General features: G+C 48.6%; 1 protein-coding gene across 16 annotated transcripts in view; it reads right to left on the minus strand.

Moving 5' to 3' along the window:
* Positions 1–788: 788 nt before the first annotated feature.
* The window catches only part of celf2 (cugbp, Elav-like family member 2), a 150267-nt gene continuing 130926 nt past the window's right edge, over positions 789–20129 (minus strand). For 4 of the 16 annotated variants that reach the window (XM_036518127.1, XM_036518130.1, XM_036518124.1 and 1 more), the window contains 6 exons: positions 12213–12347; positions 8711–8839; positions 4632–4829; positions 4225–4368; positions 2830–3001; positions 789–1133 (listed from right to left, as the gene is read on the minus strand). In XM_036518127.1, coding sequence (XP_036374020.1) covers positions 2874–3001; positions 4225–4368; positions 4632–4829; positions 8711–8839; positions 12213–12347 — 734 coding nt within the window. In that variant the 3' untranslated portion in view covers positions 789–1133; positions 2830–2873. The remainder of the gene's footprint in view (positions 1134–2829; positions 3002–4224; positions 4369–4631; positions 4830–8710; positions 8840–12212; positions 12348–20129) is intronic. The other 12 variants (XM_036518140.1, XM_036518128.1, XM_036518139.1 and 9 more) reach the window with 7 other exon arrangements.

The following is a 20129-nucleotide window of genomic DNA, read 5'->3' on the forward strand; positions in this document are numbered from 1 at the left end:
CAAGCCAACATTATTTTTTTTTTTGGAATTTCATATCGCTTATTACCCAACAAGAAATTTAGCCAATAGGGACTCACAGAAAAGAAAGATAATATTAATAGCAAAATGAAAGGCTTTGTCTATTGTTCAAGTAAACCGATTTTAGTCTTTTAAACATGAAACACTTAGGACCGTTAGGACTCGTGATGAAACCACAACTTAATCCACGAAAAGCACCAACGTTAACGCGGGTTACAGTTAATTGTTTTTTTTTCTCTATACATGTAAAGAGTATAAAATATAGGTCATTTCATGTGCATTTAACCACGGATTGTCCAACTGAGTCAGTTCAGCAAAAGGTGACACAAGTAGGTAGCATTTTCCCCCAAACAGGGCAAAACTTTTTCTTTTTTTTTTAATAACCTTTTAACTACTCTAGAAAAGTGGTTCTATATATATAGATTTTTTTAATGAGAAAGTGAGCCTATTCAAATGGCCTTATCAAAAATCTTTACACTGCCTGAAAAATGTAAAAACCATTACAGAGAGATTCGAATATTTATCAGACAGTTTCTCTTCAAAACTGTATGGAAGTAGTCTATTTATCTTAGAAACCAACATTGGTTACTCCTGGCCTCATATTGCTTGTGCTGCCAGTAGTAGACCCAATGCTAATCCCTGTATTGATCTTTCAAGTTTACTTTAATGAAATAAGGAAAAAGAAAATAGAAACCCAACAGAAAACAAAAACAAAAAAAAATAAAATAAAATAAACAAAAAACACTTTGCCACAGGTTTTGTTGTTTTCTTTTTTAAAACTAGTTTTCTGCTTTTTTTTGTTTCTAAAGGTTTTCAGTCTCTTGTTATGAATTGCAGCTAAGCTTTCACATTTGACTCGCTTTTTTCCCCTTTCCCTCCCCACCTTCCTCCCAATCAAAAGCTCAAAATGAGGTCACATGCAAAAAATTCCAAAAAGGTTCAAGCTAGGTTCAAAGGTCAGTAGGAGGAGACCAGGTTATGATCAGGTGAGCTCAGAAAGACATCAGAAACAATGACGGGACGATGAGACGTTTTGTGTTTTTTTTTTTTTTTTTTTTTTTGGACGCCACGGAGACATGCTAGGCAAACGATGGGCTAACAGGCATGGAGATGTTCTAGGGAGGAAAAAACAAGGAGAGCAGAGAGTTACACACGTACACAGAGAGAGCCGCTGCAGCTCACAGCTCAGTCATTTCAAATCATGAGAGTACGAGTAACAAGGCAACAATGCAAATCACCAGGTTATAACGAGGCTAGGATTCACATTACAATTTGCATTTGCATTTTGAAAAATAATACACAACTTCTGGAAAGGAGAAAAAAAAACAAAAAATGTAACAGAGACACACACGTACGCACACGCACACATACACGTACACGTACGGTACGGACACACACACACGCACACACACTTAGCACCCAAACAATCCATCCACGCTGGGCTCCCCAGGAGGCTGGAGGCCTGGAGGATGGATGTTACTTTGGGAGAAACTATTCAAAGTTTTGTAAAAACGAACGAAACAGGAACGGAACGAAACGAAACGGAACGGAACGCAGGAGAAAGGTCGAAAAAAGCTGAAGTGTCACTACCGATGGAGAGGGAAGAGAGAACAGACACAGATTGTCACACGACGGAGTGACAGGGGACCAGAACAGAGAAGCGTGACGTTGCGCGGCTCCGGAGAGCAGAAGTGAAGGCGGGGGGAAAAGAAAGAAAAAAAAAAAGAGAGAAAAAAAACAACCAAAAAGAGGCTCTGTGTTCTTGGCACAAAAGACTTCTGAATTCTAGAAGACTACTTCACAAAGGATCTACCTAATTCGATGAGATCTGCTCTTTAGATATCCAATAAATTAACAAATAGGCAATAAATAAAATCCGTTCTTTTTTTTCCTCTGAGGCAGTAGAAATTTTTTGTACAAAAATAGAACTGCTTTTTTTACAAATAAAATTTACAGGTCTGTGGCTTTCTGTACTTTGAATTTTATCTTTCAAGAAATGTCAAGTATATTCAGTTCCTCCCCTTTGACATTACTGTTTAAGCTTTAGACAGATTTAAGTTGAAGACAGATTTAAGTGTTCTTCAAAATCTTCTACTCTATATCCCGTCCCAGCAAAGACCAATGTGATCTGACCAAGTAATGTATATTCTATCTAATTAGAGAAATAAAAAGATTGCTAATAAAAGTAAACATGTGGGTGGAACATCTGCGGAGGTGCGCGTTTTGGGATTCTGTTGCCATTGGATGCAGGGGGAGGTCACTACAGCATTAACCCTTAACACTCTGGTGCCAGTAGAAGGTAGAGAGGGGTTATGTGAAGCAGCAATTTTTCCCTGTCTGGCGCCAGAGAGCAAGTGTTAAATTGCACATTTGTGTTCAGAAATAAAACTTTAAAATACATATTCACCAGGTCTCAGTTTTCAGGAGAGCATTGTACTTTTCGTTTTTTTTTTTGTTTTGTTTTGTTTTGCGTAACAAAATGTCAGTAATAATAAATAATCAATAAAAAAGGAAAAAAACAACAACCAAAAAAAAAAAAAAAAAATGTATAGTTTACACAACTCAAAAGCTACCGATAACAGCTACTCATCCATTGCAAGTCGTACAAAAAAAGGCAAGAATGGAAGCGTTCATGTGAAAAAATTGAAAACAAAATAATAATACTTTTTTAATAATAATTGCTCAAAAGTAAATGGGAGAGTGTCTCCCTCTGGTGGTGAAAGTTTGCCAGACACCCACCCACCCCACCCTACACCCACCCCCCCCTCCCCTAGTCTCCAGTGAGGCGGACTTGGCTGATAGGGGACTTACCCTCGCAGTGCTAACGTGAGAGCAGTAATGCCCTAGTGCTAAGATCAGTACGGTTTGCTGTCGTTCTTGGAGCGCTTAAGCTGCACCTTCAGTCTCTTCATGCCGATCTGGAATCCGTTCATCGCCTGGATGGCGGCCTGCGCTGAAACCGGATTGTCATAGCTGACGAAACCTGGAGGACGGAGAGAGAGAGACAGAGAGGAGGGAGGAGGGAGATGGGGAGAAAGAGAGAGGGACGGGGGAGGAAGAGAAGGGGGAGTTGTGAGGAAGAGAGACCGAGTGAGGGAGAGACCAGAGAGAGGGTAAAACGGGGTGTCTACAGGGAGAGACCAGCTGATGGAGAGAGTGAGGGAAGGGTGTGTTGAATTTGACTCATGGCGCAGTCTTTCAACCTAACGCGCACACACACACACACACACACACACACACACAGTTTCTGTATTACTTCCGCACCCTGAGGCAATTCCGTGTCATAGTAGCAAACATTTTTCCATGCCCCAAATCATCGCGGACACACAAAAACAATGTAAAAACACTTTCTGCTGCCTGTTCATCATCCAATTATCTTAAAAAATGACAACGATCCACTCGGAGCGAGCTCAGGGGGGACTCATTGTACCTGTTTGGGCAGCGCTAGTGCAAAAAAGTCAAACGAGCCAGAGACATTTTCTACGATCCAATAAAAAAAAAAAACGAGCACAGCCAGGGGCGGTCACGGGTTTGACTCTTGCAGATGTTGCTGCCGTCGCACCCTTGCAACTTTAACCCCCTCCAGCTGAAGCAGAGAAGGAACACATAAACTTATCACAGGACGGAGGCAGTCTGAAGCCGTGTGCATCCTACTGTAAGCCGGCAGCGAGAAGGGCGCTCCGCTAAGCGCACGGCGCTAAGGTAATGTAATGTAAAATAATGCATGCGTATTGATTTAATTTGCCTCAGAATAAACAGAGGGGTGCACGGAAGGCAGAGCACAAATCGAATTTAACACTGGATGGAGTGAGGGGAGACAGAACGGGGCATTAACTCCGCGCCGACGACTCCGAAAAAAAAAAAAAACGCTTTCATCTCTTGATGATCCTGTGATTTCAATTGCGTCTGATGGAGTCAGACCGCCCAATTATTGATGCTCTGCTGAAGACAAAGAGGACTGGGGCCTCTATAATTCACAGTTCAATCTGCCTGCCGTTTGGTTGGTCCTGGCTCTGCGCGGTCAGTGGGGTGAGTTATGGGTCCTGTCAGGGGGTGATATTTACCATTGTCATATTCACATTGGTTTATTGTGTTGTATTGTGTGGCTGCATCGATCGGTGGGCTCTGTGCGGTTTGCTCTCGATGGGGCTGTGGAGGCCGTGATCGTGCCTTCCTCCGGGGGGGGGGGGTGTGTGGTGTACGTACCGAAGCACTTGCTCAGATTGGTCTGTTTGTCGATGAAGACTTTGGCGGAGACCACGTTTCCGAAAGGCATGAACATCTGCAGGATGTCCTGGTCACCGAACTCTTGCGGCAGGTGGTAGATGAAGAGGTTGGCGCCCTCTGGGCCTGGGAGGGAAGGGGAGAAGAGATGCGGTGTGGGTGAGAAACCACACGGGGAGGCGCCCCCTCCACTAACAGCCTCCAGGTCCTTGGCCCCACCCCAGCCCCCTCCCCCCTCCCAAATTCCCTTCCTGTTGTCCCATTCCAGTCTTTCCCATTGTCCCAGCCCCACAGCCCTCCCCGTGTCCTAGGCCCCCCCTCCAGGCTCCTCCCTTCTCACAAGCCCCTCCCCCTTGTCACAGACCCCGCCCCCAACCTGTCCAGCTCACCTTCCTTCTGGCTGCCGGCGGCACTCTGCTGCTGCAGCAGTGATTGGCTGTAGAGGGTGGGTAGGGCGGCGGCGGCGTACTGCTGGATCCCTGAGTAAGCCTGGGTCAGGGCGTCCATGGTGCCCGCCGTGCCGTTGGTCAGCCCTGCCGCGCCGAGTCCCCCGTTCAGGGCCGCCATACCTGAGAGCATTTGAGCAACTTTACATAAAACCCAACAATAAAGAAAGAAGATTGCACTTATTCATTAGTGCTGCACCCCCAGATCGTGTTTATATATATATAACATACACACACACAAACACATACACCCACACGCACATACACTCACGTACATAACACACACGAATGCACGCGCACACACACCGACACACACACACACAGACCCACTGAACACTGAAGGCTGATGGAGAGCTCGGACCACCCATGCACACGTCGAAAAGGACACTGCAGCGGATCACATGGGTAAGCAGCGACGGCACGGTAACCACGGCGACCCCACGGCAGGACTCACAGCCGCTACTTCAGACCCCCCCCCGGCGCCATGACGCTGCTCGGCAAACTAAAACGAATCCAAGCCAAATCTGCCATCCAAACTTAATTTCCCACACCAGACTGATTAATCCTGTTAAACGCCAATCACAGCATCACGGTAAACTTGCTCCTTCCCTGTTTTCTCACTGGGAATAATAACGGGGTTCGGACTGACAAACTACGGTTGTTTGTCTGGATTTACAGTCAGTGGCAGACACTCTCCATGCAGGTGAGACGCTCTAAAATGCCTATTATCGGCCTGAAAATGAATGACCACTGCCGCACGCGGAATAGGTCATTAATTTGCCTGGCAATAATTGCAACCCTGACCTTTTGCATTAAATTAAACAGCAGACGCTCCTGAATTAGAAACATGGGGGGTGAGCGAGATTACATTTTCAACGTCTACGCCCATCAGACGTCCCACATGAAGTCCGGATGATTAATAAGAGCGACTGTGGTAACTCTAAAATAACAGGGAAAGGTCATTTAAGAGGGATATTAAAATCAACTCATTTGAGGGGGTCGGGGAGACCAGTGGGATGGGAAGCTTATTTGCACCTGTATCAAGCCCTCTCACCCAGAGTAACACTGGAGGGCAGGGTGCTACATGTTAACATTAGTTATATACTGTGGTATGCCACTGCAATCCTTGTATGAGCCCATAAAGCAGTTACAATCTATGTGACAACCAGTAGCTCAGAACAAGGTCACTAGCCAGCGGTATTACAATAATATTCCAATGACTGTTCTATAAATGTTCTAGGGGACACAAACTTAGGGGACAATAACTTTCTAGGGGACACTAACTTGTCTAGGGGACAATAACTTTGGGAAATTGTTGTTTCAGAATACTTGCAGACATGGCTTAAACCTACAAGCCTAAAACGACAACATACACAACTCCACTCCTCTACAACAACCGACAACCTAAAGAAACGCTGCTGTTGTAGACTGTGCCGTAGACTGCGCTGTAGACCGGGAGACTTCATGTGAGGGCGTGCGATGGGGTGAAGCCTTGTGCGTCTGAAGCTGTGAAGTTGCCGTACACGGGGTGGGGGGCACGTGCAGGTCACGGATGGGCGCGTACAACCACAAAAAGAAACACCAGTGGAGGCCAATATCCAACACAGCAACACTGGGGAGATGGCTGCGGCCCCATGGAGACACGTCGAGAGAGACAATGATGTGGCGGTGTGCAGCGGCTACTCTGAATGCCTTTTGGGTTGCAAGGTGAGGCCTGGAACCTGCCGCAGTAAAAACAAGGTGGACTGACTGAGCTCCTGCCATGAGCCAGGAAAGAGGTTTGGGTTTCTCCCCCCTTCCAAAATGGACTGCAGTGGTCCATGAGAGTTTACTGTCCCAGAAGGATGGGAGAAGGGAAGCTAGCTAATAGTAGCAATCAAGGTCAATTAAACTGTTAAAATACCAGTGGTGGTTCAACATTGTTGAAAGTTTCTACTGTGAACTAACATAGCTAGCTATATTTACAAAGAAAATCTCTATTCATCAGTTGCTTAGTGACTTAGAGTTCTTTTGTTCTCTTAAGTTTCAAAATGCGAAAAGAGGGAAAATTTGTGCATACTTAAATTTGTGTGTGCTGGGAAATGTTTTTTTTCATGGAAAAAAATAACAGCATGACCCCCCCCCCCCCCCCAATACTCATGAAGATTTTAGGGGGGGGTGAAACGGGCAATTCCACAGGTCCCTGTGTGGATCCTTTTGGCTGCATTGGCTGGGCTCTTTACTCTAATCTGATTCAGGTGGAACAGCAGCCTCAGCTGTTACTGCAGCAGAATCCAGGGCAGGCCAAATGAGTCCTCACAATTCACAATACTGAGAGGGCAGACACGTGTGTGCGTGAAATACACAGAGGAGGGGGGAGAGGGAAGGAGAGAGAGAAACAGAAGGATAGAGAGAGAGAAAGAGGAAGGGAGAGCGAGATGTGAGTGGTATGATGTAGATGGGAATGAATGACAGATTGTGAAAGAAGAGTGGACTTACATCACTATGTTGTGTCTGTGCCACTCTGTGTGGGCCTGTGTCTGTGTGCCCAGTTCTCTTTCAAGGGGCTTTTTTTCTCTCTCTGACTCATACTGAGATCGGGGTCATATTTAGGTAATGTCGTTGTCATTGTTGGGACATGTTAGGCCTGAGGTTATAAGGTTTTGGGTGCTAATTTTGGGTGGTGAGCAGTAATACCAGGCCTGGATCCCATAAACAGAACCTGATGTAAGGGGGGGAACAGAAACAATGACCAAAAAAGCCAGCAGGGTTCCAGCTTCTGCCTGTTTGATTTTTCTTTCACAGGGCACTGCCCACGACCAGGCCCAGCCAATCAGGAAAGACTGAGAGGCATCAAATTTGTTTAACAGGTCAGTAGACAATCTACAGGTCCCAGCACTGTCATTCTCTGAGATATGTTTTCCTCTTGGGTTGCCTAACAGTAGAAAGTGTTCTTTAAAGACCTTTAATGTCTTCAGATTGGCCCGCTCAGACATGTGCTCATACTATGTAAATTTCATAACATAGGCAACCTGTTGGTAGGTTTGTTATGGCTGTTATTTACTGTACCATCTTCTGTGTGGTCTTCATGGTCTTTGTTCAAGGTCTTTGGTTGCCCAAGCGGTGAGAAAAATGCTTTCACTGTTCTGGCTAAGCCACAACTTTTTTTCCGGTGTTCACTGAGTTTTGCCAGAAGCAGCCAGTAGTGCAAGCTGCAACAATTTTAACTTTCAAGGGAACAGCTGTTTTAAGCTTCTAGCACAACATATCTGAGCTGGCTGATCAGATGACATGTCAGAGATAAAATACTGAACACTGTCAACCTCAGAGCAGATGTTTCTACAAAAAAAATTGCATTTCTTTTTACAGGTAGGTGGTCTGCCATCAATACCTCTCACCTCATTGGCTGAACCTGGTGGCGGGCATGATGAGTCCGTCCACAGCCCTGGTTACCCAGCACCACCTTTGCATTATGGGGCTAAAGCAACTTGCTTCTACTTTGTGTGCTTCTCATTGGTCCCACCAGGACAGACAGTGGGAAAACTGCCCAGAACCAGGACTCCATAGTCCTGTCTGGTTCTGGTTCCAACAGTGGAAAAGCCCCTTTTAATAACACGGTTGAATAAATTGGCTGACATGTTCGAATGTACATGACGCGAGTCGCTGTGGGCAAAGGGATAAGCTAAGCAGCCACATGGTAAATATTGGTTCTCCAGACCAAATCCTGACTGAGATGCCTTCCAAGAAGGCTCCCAGCCTTCGCGTTATGCAACCGGGTGGTTCTCGACTGTCAAGCAGGACTTGAATTTCTTATGAAACTGGCCATCTGTCCGCACGTCTGCTCTGCGTGCGGCCTCGCCGCGGCCTGGCGTTTCGGGGCTTTTGAAGTTCCGTCTGAAGTGTCACTAAGGCCTCATCAGGGTATGGCGATCTTTGGGCCCTCCGTGTGAGTGTGGATCGTATGACGCATGGGGTGGGGGTGGTGGTGGTGGTGGCGGGGGCTGGGCAGCGGGTGGAGCAGCGGATGAACGGTGAATACTCACTGTTGACGCTACCTGCTAGTGCATTAATGTTGTTGAGCCCCACGGTGGCGCCGGCGAGGCCCTGCAGGGTGCCCAGCGAGGTCAGCGAGTTCATGGCCGCCCCGGCGTTGGAGCTGGCCGTCGTACCGGCTGCGGGGGCAAGAGAGAACGAGGGAGAAAGGGAAGATAGAGAGAGGGAGACAGAAGGAGAGAGGGCAGAGGGAGGAAGACACAGAAAGAGGTGTCAGACAGATGTACATGCACACTGCAAAGTCACAAGACAAAAGAACACCCTGGCCAGTTCAGATTTGCACCAGTAACCTCATCAACCTATGGCCCATTACACTGACTAATACTGCTTATACCATTTAAACAAAGAGCTGAATCATTTTTGATCAACATAAATAACAGCACTTCAAAAACCTTACTCCAACAAAGCCTATTTCATCTGCACCATGTTCCCTGACCATTGCTCTGTCAGTGCGGATAGGGACAGAAACAAACAATGGTTTCCCTAAAAAGTGCTCTATGAGAAGGGATGGACAGCCAGAATGGTTCCTCTGAATGGCGCTCTATCAACAGAAAGACAGAGACAGAAACAAGCGGGACAGCTTCTCTTGACTAGTGTTCTGAGAGCAAGGACAGAAAACACAAGGAAAGTTATTTTGACCAGTGTTCTGTCAATAACAATAGCCACAGGCAGGATGGTTTCTCTCACTAGTGCTCTGTCTGTGAGGACAGCAATAGGAAGGATAGTTTCTATGACCAGTACTATGTCACAAGAGAAATGGGTAAGGTGGTTTCTCTGACTAGCACTCTTGTCAGAGAGCACAGAGGAAACATGTTTTCTCAGACCAGCGCGTTGTCAGTGGGGATAGAGACAGGCAGGTTGGTTTCTCTGACCAGCACTCTGTGAGGACAGAAAGAGGTAGGGTGGTTTCTCTGGCAGGCACGATAAAAGCAGGCCGGGTGGGTGGTTTCTCTGTCTCCCAGTTCTTCCCCTCATTAGGTGCGCTGGAGGTATCTCAGGCCTACCACAGCGCTGTTCACCATTCCACCCACGCATCCTGACCTCCCGTTCAACACGGTGTCAAACTGCCTGCTCCCGGTGCAAAGGCATTCATTCTTGCCCTGAATGCAGCGCTTAGCGCACAGAATGCTAATAACGCAGGGCTACCAGTTCGTGAGGAGACCTTCTAACGCACTTTCAGAACACCCATTTATTTTTCAAAATATGAGAGAATGCTTGAGCGTTTGAGTGGAAAATGGAGCTCTTTGAGCGAGCTGGTCGATCGCTGCATGCGCACCCTCTTTTTTTTTTTTTTTTACATCATAGCCACATGCAGGTTAAGAAAAACATGGCCGCCCCCGCCGCTGCAGATGGAGAACAGCTCGCCAGCACAATAACATCTCAAAGCCGATGATGCAGCACTGCTGTGCTGCCATTGCTGGTGATCACACACTGATATGCCACACAAAGCGAGGAGCAGGAGTGCACTGGAAAACCGCTTATGAGCAGACAGTGAAGAAGGTAAGAAAAGAATAATGAAAGCTGACGTTAAATTCAAACAATACACTGTAACGGGACATGACCTCTGATGAGGTGCTCTAAGAAGGCCATGAACACTATCTGCTTGTATGGAGGTGAGGGCTAGTATATGGAGATTGGAGAGCCTACTTGACTGGAAATAGGCTGTTAAGGAGAGCCATGAGGAAAATTTGGAGGGGCACTCTGCTCAAAATCCGTCATTTGATACGTGTGAAAGGTTGCCTTGATAACTGAGAATGCCAGAAGCCCAGAGCTGTAACCTCTGCCATTACACGTTTACTGTAATGTAACGTAATGCAACTGTACCTACAACCGAGTCAGGCTGCTGCTTTATGCCAATGGGAGAAAAGGAGTATCGTTTTGGAGGGATGAGATACAATAAAACAATGAAATATTCAATGCAAAAACTGCACAACATATATAACACACACACACACGCATGCACGCACGCAGAGACACAGACATATTATATATATACACATGGTGGACAACTTGCTTGGCATCATTAAGCAATCATACATCTATGCGTGGGAAAATGGAATTCTTCCATAACTTTCCTCCCATTGACTTATAACAACAGCCCAGAGCTATTGTGTCAGCTTGTTATATTAAGCTGACAGCAATCGGCTGTGGACCAACTAGACTTTGTGAGCAACATTCACAGTCATTGTTATAATCCTTAACTGTTATAGAAAGTATGCAATAGATCTTCAGCAGACTGGCCCTTTAAAATACTGCTGAAACAGTGTCTCTATGTGTTTTTCTTTCTACACAGCCAATGGTGTTTACTTACAAGGACAGTGTCTGCGCGTTAAAGTGACAAATGATATTGATCTTGCAGATTTATATTCCATCCATTAAGCAATGACAAGACAACTGCCTGGAACGTGCTGGCTGACATGAAGCTCTATTGGCTGCATCTATGATGAAGCAAAGAGCTGTGAGCTAAATCAGCCACTAAGCAGCCAGACAGACAGGCAGGCAAGCGAGCGCAAAGGCCACCAGATCCTCGCCCCCTCTTCCAATCAGATCCCAGGCATTAGCCTTTCACCATGCCTTTGGGCCTCAAAGTATCATCCAGTGAGCTGACTTTTGTTGATTTGTGTCAGGAAGAAGAAAAGGAGAAAAATCCCAAGGCTTCTACTCCACACCTCCCCATTGGACTGACACCTTAGGCTTTCCATTGCAGTCGAGGCTGGAGCTGTGGGAGGTGGCCAGACGGATGCCACTCCCTCACACTTTGTGGGAGCTGGACAGATGCGGACTGAGAGCGAGGGAGACTGACAGAGCGACACTGTTAGGGATGCTGGCTTTTTCCAACAGTGCTGGCTGTGCAGAGGGCGCAAGCCAAGCAGCTTGGCTCTCAGACGCAATGCCACGCACTGTCATCCATGATAGCAGACACACTTCCTCAGCACTCAGACACAGAGCACCTCCAGGCAGAGACAAAACTACTCCAGGCCAACAGACAGTTACTCCAGGTCAAAGAGAGAGCGTTTCTACACTGAGACCAAAGGCTAATCCGGACTGAACGATCCATGCATGCACGCACTTTTAATGCTTCGGCACTGGATATAAGAGCCTTACTTCAGACTTATCTTCACAGTTCAGAGGGTAAACTCTACAGAAGATCCCCCCCAATGAGGAAGGAGAGAGACGTCCACACACAAACGCAGACTGAGTGGAGATGGGATGGCTGGTGTGATGACGACCACAGAACAGCCACAGAGAGGGTGAGCGCTGGCACACAGAGAAGGTAATGGGAGCAAGGGGAGTACCCCAAGGAATGGATGGGCGGGGTCCAGTGGGGGGGGGGGGGGGGGGGGGGGGTGTGATGACGGGGCGAGGGGGCGACGGATGAGGTTGGGCAATGGCGTGAGGCACAGGGTGGGGTGAGGGGGTGGGGGTGGGTGGCGTGGCGGGGCGGGTCCCCGCACCCCCGGGATCAGGCCCGCCTCCGTGCGGGCAGGTTACCTGGGCTGGCCAGCGCTCCCAGGGCGCCGCCGCTGGACGACAGGGGGTTTGCATTGGAGGGGCTGGCTGAGCTCTGCGCGGCCGCGGCCGCCGCTGCTATGGCCGCCAGGTTCTGTAACTGAAGAGCGCTCACACCTGGGGAGAGGAGCCAGAGAGGGGGTCGTCAAACCGGGGGGGGAGGAGGGGAGGAGCGGGGAGGGGCGGGGCCGGGCACTGTGCCACACCCAGGAGGATGGGGAGTCTTCATCGTCACGGTCCTTATATCCACAACTGATGGCGAGCTGTACCGAAACGGTTACCCCTAAAAGCTCTGGCTGTTAGGATGCTCAGTGTGCTGTCCCTGGGGCTTCTTTAACAGCACGGACAGAGGAAAACAGGAGAACCGTGGCTGGGCTTGGAATCAAATTCAGACCTGCGTACGCCGCCCTCCCCAAACTTGTAATCTGTCCCCAGCGGCAGGAGTGCGTACCCTGAGGAGTTGGAGACCTCACAGTATGAGCTTGGGAACTGTGACACAATGCTCCCCATAAACCCAGGGGTGAAGTGGCACCAGGCAAACACCGCCATTCGTCCCCGGAGTCCTCAATGTGCTGAGGCTTGCTGCAGAGACCGATTCCCAAGTGATTGTAAGCCTATGAACCCTAGCGCACAACATACAAAGTGCTTCTGACTGGAGTCCTCCTGTTTTGTCCTGGACCCCCAGCGCCCCCCTCCTCCGAGTTAGACTGCTGTAGTTCCTGTTCTCTGTCCTTTGGAGGAAGGCAGCATCTTCACAATAGTTCTGACTCACTCCTCTGAATTATTGCGACAGACATTTACATAATAATCACTCTAAACAGCGCCAAGACACACAGAAAGTCTGAATGGGAAGAATCGGCCCTTTAACTTCACATTTAAACATCACTCAGATTCGATGCCTTTTTGTCCCAGAGGACATCGGCAACAAGCTCGCAGGACACTGGCGACAAGCTCTGGCGGCGAATTACAAATGCACTGTTCAGTGCGGTGGCTGGCGCATCGCACATTACCATCCTGTACTGTATGCAGCGATAGCCGGGGTGGTACTTGTGAAGAACTGTGCCCTAATGTGTTCAGTGTGACAGCTGGGCATCCACCATGTTAGCCAGACATTATTTGCAGCCAGGAGGTCATCTGAAGTCACTGTCAGCGGCAACGTTGATGTTAACACCCAATGAGGAGGCGCAGAATTGGTCGATGTACAGTATGTACCGTATATACAGTCAGATTGTATATACCATGTAAATATACACACACATAAGACAACACAGAAAAGGGACCGCGCTGCCACTTGGAGGGTTTCGTGCAACACAGGGGTGGGACGTTCTGCCAGGCAGGCCGCTGTAGACCAAATGCCCGCCTGCTCACCCTGAGGCGAGGGCTGCCTTGAAAAGGGGCGCCGCCAGAACCCAAACCATCGGCAACAGGCCCCCAGTATGCCACAGGGTTTTGCTGCGCTCATTCCCTGAAGCCTACATTGGTTGCCTGTGGCGGTGGGGGTGCCACCGTCAGACACATGGTGTGGGAACTGACTCTCTACTCGGGTCTTCTGCAAAACGCCCAGAATCTCTCTGCTTAATTTGCTCTCCAAATGCTGAAGTTTCTGAAGACATGCTGTAACAAGAGGACTAGCAGGAGAGCTGGAGGAGATCTCTTTATTTGCGTAAAGATAAAGAAAAACTGAACAAAATAGTGTCATACAGCCAGCCTGGTGACAAACCAGAGAACCTGATAACATCAGTAATATGGACAAAAAAGTCACTCTGCCACTCTAACGAATCATGAATCATGCTCACAGGCACCCCCTACAGCTTAACCGCTGCACACAAAATTCCCTGATAATGGGGTTTGCAGGGGGTACCTTCTCATTGGTTTATTAAGTGGGGTTACCTAGCTTTGCAGTGCATGCTAATTGCAGGCCAAAGAGCCATCTGTCAGTCAAATGGGTTTAAAAAATAATCAGGCCAATGCAAAATAAAACACACAGTCCTTCATAACAGCGCAGAACTGCTGAGGGCGACCTCATTAGGCAGCGAGTTTTTTTTTTTAATGGGCATGTTTCCAATGCAGATCACATCTGATAAAGGCTGATGAAGTGCCTTAAATGAGCTCTCCTTTCTCATCATGTCATGGACCCCTGAATCACGACATCACTTCCTCCCCTGGAACTCAGTTGTTGAGATTCTGCCAATAAAATCCTCAGTACGTTGTCAGGTAGTTTACACATGGGGCCAAGGCCTGCGCAGTGGTCTATGTGTGTGTTTACTGTTTGTGTGTGTTTATCTTTTTAATGTTTGTCAGTGGGTGTATGTGTGTTTAGTGTGCAAGTGTGTGTATGCTTATTGTGTGTACATGTGTGTTTAGTATATGTGCATGTGTTTAGTGCATATGGGTGCACATATGTTTAGTTTTACTTTGTGTACGTAGTGTGTGTATGTGTTTAGTGTAAATGTGTGTGTGTGTGTGTGTGTGTGTGTGTGTGTGTGTGTGTGCAGGCGCACACTTTCACTCGCGTCAGAGCTGGAAAGCAGAGCTCAGCTCAGGAAGCTTGAGAGCATAAGCACCAGGAAGCCTCTAGACGGAGACCTGGAGCACACAGATGGAAAAGGGGCATTTGGAGGAATGCGGGATGCAGATTTAATTGAAGGTTCATCTCGGATGATTGAGCTCCTTATAGTTCATAAATCTGCCTGTGAATGAGCTGGCGCAGATGTCAGCTGTTGAGACTCTCCTGCCAATCAGGGCTGGCTATCGAAGTGACAGATGGAGGGACACGGAATCGCCTCCCGATTCCGAGTCTTGTGGGATGGCACAGTGGCCCACTTCGCCAAGACTGGTCTCAGGGCTCGATTTTCATGGTTTTATGGTAAATACCACTATTGTTTATTGCCAGAGGTGAGTGTGAAACTTGAAAGGCACCAGGGACACAAGCGCAAAACTCCAATGCAAGGCAGAAAGGGGCAGGACATCACTAAAAACACGGAGGTGTGGCTATCGACCAACCAATCAGGGAGTAGAACTGCTTTCCACAGCTAAGACGAGCTAAATGATTGGCAAGGCTTTGGTGAGACTTCCAAGTGGGAGAGGAAGGGTATGCTGTTTTTCTCTTCCTCAGTGCAGAAATGAAGGTCTGTTTTTCTTTCAATTATTGTCGAGATAACTGGATTAAACACATGCACTAGTTACAGAAATACTGACAAAAACACAGTCCCTGAAAGACGGCAAGCAGGAATTTGCTCTTTTTCTGTCAACTGTCGTGTCTTATGTAAATTTTGATGAAACTCGTTATCAGAATGCATTAAAGGTTACAATAAGACTAGCTCACTGAAATTGGTAACACTGAGGTGTGGTGTGTGGTGCCCTAGACGAGCAAATTTAAATTAATGAGAACTCAAATGTTTCATATTTGGTAGCCTAAGCATACCATTATTATATTTTCTTTTGATTATGTGGGTATTATGGTAATCTGACAGTGTTGTGCGCTGGTACGTGTGCTTCGCATTTTCAGAATCAAGGCCACCCGTTCGCCTTTGTGGAATTAAGGGTTCGTGGCTGAATAAATCTGGAGTCTCGGGGCGAGGTGTCCAGCCCTGAACCAAACAGCAGCGAGTTTAACACACTGGGCAGGTGCGTAATTAATGATCCCACGCCTGAAAATGTAGTACCTTCCAGTGCTATTACGGATGCTACTCCATCTCAGTGCTGTGAGACGAGGCGATGGACGCCGGCTGTCCTTGGTGTTTTTTTTGTGTGTCGCGCATCAAAAAAAGCTTTTGCACTCCTCCTTGCCTGCATCACACTAGAGCAAAACAGGGCCTTGGGTGGTGGGATCAGATCTGTTGCATTCTGAGGGAAAAACGCAACAACCCACCATTTTGAGTTCACAGCGCACATGATGGTCCCCTTGAAGTCATCTCTTAAGCCTGAGCTGCGGGAGGTGGAACTGAAAGTGCTAAGACCCGCGGGTTTTTGCAGAATCGCAATTCTCTTCCCGCAGAAATCCACAAGCATAATTCCCTCAAAAAAACGACTGCCTGGATGAGTTCTCCAGGACAGTCCTCGGTTTAACCTTTCTATTGAGCATTTCCTTTTCTTTTTTATTTGAAGTTGGTCTTGCTTTGTTCTCTGAAATCATCCTCTGAAAAATGATCAGATGCACCTCCTCCCCTCTAAAGGAGAAGACTCTGGAAAACAAAGCGAGAGGGAGGCAGACCTGTGCCTGCAGTCTGAATCGTCCCTCACCCGCACTTAAGAGCACATTCTCTTGGGTGACGGTGCATTTCAATGTGTCAATGGCTCTCCACGCTAAGCTGCTGAGCAGACTCTCTAGTCCTTCTTTAAACACCCTTGGAGAGGATTACACCGCTAGTCGTTTCCTCTGAAATAATCCCCTAGACAGAAGAGTGGTGGGGGAGACAGCCGAAGGCTAGAAGCGTGCGGTTTTCGGAGGCCGAGGCGGGCCACGCCCTATTCGAGCCTGAAGCCCCAGTGCTCCCCTGGGGCCCGGAGGTACCGAGCCCTGCGGACATGGCTGGACATGAATGCATAAGCATGTTTGAAACTTTTGGTGTTTGACTGACATGTTTTTTTAAAAAAGGTATCAGGTAGCCCTTGAAGCAATGCTTACTTCTGTAACTGACAGTGGTATCTGCTGATGTTAATGAGTTTTCACCTGTAGCTCAGACTACCTTTGATTTTGTGACTGTGTTTACACCATACAAATCAGAATGTAGGACAGTGTAACCCATTGGATCCGGACTGGACGCCCTCATCGGGTCTCCCTCAGAATGTTCCAACGGAGAACGGGGTGGAAACCACATTTCGGCTTCTGTTAAAATGAACCATCTCGACACTGGGGGGAGGGGTAGCCACAAGGACCAGTTCCTTATGCCCTCCATGCCATCTATGGAATGCCAGTGAAGACCAGCGCATTACCTAAAAAGGCCGTGCATCAAAAAAGGGGCCCCATTCCCCTGACAACAATGTGAGCATGTGCTGACAACAGGCCATCGCTCACTTTTTAAATCATTGATAAAAAGCAGCCGGGCAGCTGGAAGCCCGAAGACCCGTGTAAATTACCGCGGAAAAAGCTGGAAAAAAGCTGCTCTCTCCACTGTCTGTGCTGTCTCCAGCTTACTCTCTCTCTCGCTCTCTCTCACATCCCTAGCATGAGCAATTAAGCCTGACCGATTTCTATAAATATTCCCCTCCTATACTTGCTGACAGCCTGCTACACAACCTGTGATTATGGGCTGACAGCTCCACAAAGCAGCCCGTGGCCCTGGTGTCCTTGCGCTTTGTGCTGGAGAGCAGCTCCTAGCGAGGGGTAATCATTTGAGTGGAGCAGAGGGGCGAGGGGGAGAATTAAACACCCACAGATAGAGCACAGAGGGCCGGCGGAGGGGCAGGAGAGAGACGGCCGTCCGATGCAGGGGCGGAGGCGAGGAGGGGGGGACACCGTTTGGACAGAGCTGTTCTGCGGAGATTACGCCGACCCTCCCCCGGTTCTGAGAGGGGCCTGGTGTGTGTGCGCGCATGCTGGTGTGCGCGTTTGTGTCGGTCTGTGATAAAAACCCGCAGTGATGATATTTCCTGGGAGCGCTCTGGCGTTCTGAGGCTGAGCGGGACCCGAGCTCTGTCGCAGTCTCTCCGCAGGGAAATGCACTTTTGGTTCGGCTTTTCAGTTCTCTGGAATTCTTTCATGGGCCCCATCACTGCCGAGCCTCTTCAAGGGTTTACCGCTGTGGGCTGAGAGAGCGAGCAAATGTGTGTGTGTGTGTGTGTGTGTTTCTATGTTTCTGTGTATGTGTGTGTGTATTGGTATGTGTGGGGTCATTTATGTCTGTGTTTACTGGTGTATGTGTTGTGCATTAATGTGTGTGTCTATGTGTAGGTGCATGTTCATGTGAGAACATAGGTACACAGAGGTTTGGGTGGGTGCATGTGAGTGTGAATATTGGTGCATGTGAGCATGTGAGTGTGTAGTGATCCATGTGTGCGTGTATGCGTGTGTGCATGTGTGTGATCTGGAGTGAGGCCTGTCTGACTGGCAGCGCAGACCGCTGTCTGAAACCCCTCCGAGCTGAAGCGTTTACTTCCTGCTGGCTGGCCTGCTGTTGGCTTGGGCACTCGGTGGAGTCACTCTGCGCTCTCTCTCCACTGAGCCGCGAGAGGCTTGAACCCGGGGTCACCCAGCACACCGCCACCCCCGATAACTCTCATCCATCAGCTCCTGCAGGAGGCTGGCCTCCACCCTCTTGCTCTTAGCGCCACTCTCCCCCCATTAAACACGGGGACCAATCACATCCACCGCTGGGCGGGTTACACAGGCATGCCTATGAGTTCATACACCTCACTGCGATGGTTGGACGTGCTGTTACAGGGAATGAGATAAGCCTCCCTGTCTGACAGCTCCACACCTCTCTCTGCCTGACACACACACACACACACACACACACACACAGTTACCTGCCTCTCTCTTCTGTCACACTACATATTCACTGTAATGAGATCTTGCTTCATGGCCTCATAGTATTAGAGTAAAGGAAGTTAGCTAGTTAGTGAAAGCTCAATGACTAACAGGGCTCAACATGGAGTGTTGCTTTCAAGAGATGAAGGAAGAAGAGTGCACACTGCATACAGTGCGTTTAGACAGCTGAAGCTTCAAGACTAGACTGGCAATCAACCTCTTGGCTCTGCTTGGACACCTCTCCACCTAAACCTCACATAGCCCTCCCACCACACCCCTCCTGTTAGCATGCTGCTCTGGTCACATGACCCTCTGTCTGTGACATCATCCCCTCAGAGATGGCCAGAACCGCAGACCACAGGAAGTCTTACTCCAGAGTCTTAGTGTGGCGCATGCACGTCTCCCATAAGCTGGAAAGTGGGGGGGGGGGGGGGGGGGGGTTAGAGACGTCACTGTCTTTCAGGAGACATGACAATTCAGACATCTGCAACTGAAAGACTTTGGAAGGATCTCAAAAAGCTCACAGAAGAGTCTTTTACAAGTATTAAAAAGAGGAACTGTTGTTTGCACATGGAGCCCTCTCGGGTCTCAGATGTCTCAATGATCTCTCTCTCTCCCTCTCCCTCTCCTGTCGTGTTTGTAGGTTATACGCACTATGTTTCCATGAGAGTGTGTGTATGTTTTGGCATGCGTGTGTTATGCCAAATCCCCCCTGTCTCTGTACAGAAGCACCCCCCCGTTTCCCCGTGGGCCTGTGGTAATACGCGGCATTACGGCGCCCCGCACATCGCTGAGCCCCGCCTCTGAGGTAAGCCGGGACAGACGGAGCCCCAATCCTGCTCGGAGTCGCAGCGATAGTGGTCCGTGTGCCCGCGTCAGGGGCCACGTCAGTACACTCCGTGCTGTGGCTTAAGGGCGACTCAGACTGGGTGCTCTTAGGGAGGGAAGTGACTGTTGCCGTTTCCTAATAAGGAACACTCAGACTTTTCTTACTGTGTGGGGAGGTGAGGGCTGGGCTCTATGTGCTTCTATATGAAGCAGTGGAGGGGAAGGGCCTTGGGGAGGAGGTGGGGCAAGTGCAGTGCTTGTTGAACTGTGTGGCGGGATGAGGGCGAGGTTTCTGGTTCTATAAATAACAATTTGCCGGTGCTTGGTGAGGAGGGAGTGTGGGGCGGCGTTTCTTATACACTAAGGGGGAGGGGTATGGGCAGCAGTGGTGCAGTAAGGAGCAGAACTTGTCTGTAACATGAGCGGAGCTTGAGGTGCTGTATGCAGGGGAGAGTGTGGGGTTCCAGTTAGTGTACTACAGAGCCAAAGGTGGGGTTTGTATTGTAATACTGTTCAGGTGGGGTGTGTAACCCAAACGCGGCCCTTGAGGATTGCTGGGATTTACCATTATGGATCACTGACATGCAGACAACGACCATGTT

Source organism: Megalops cyprinoides, chromosome 23, assembly GCF_013368585.1.
Source record: "Megalops cyprinoides isolate fMegCyp1 chromosome 23, fMegCyp1.pri, whole genome shotgun sequence".
Classification (NCBI taxonomy): domain Eukaryota; kingdom Metazoa; phylum Chordata; class Actinopteri; order Elopiformes; family Megalopidae; genus Megalops; species Megalops cyprinoides.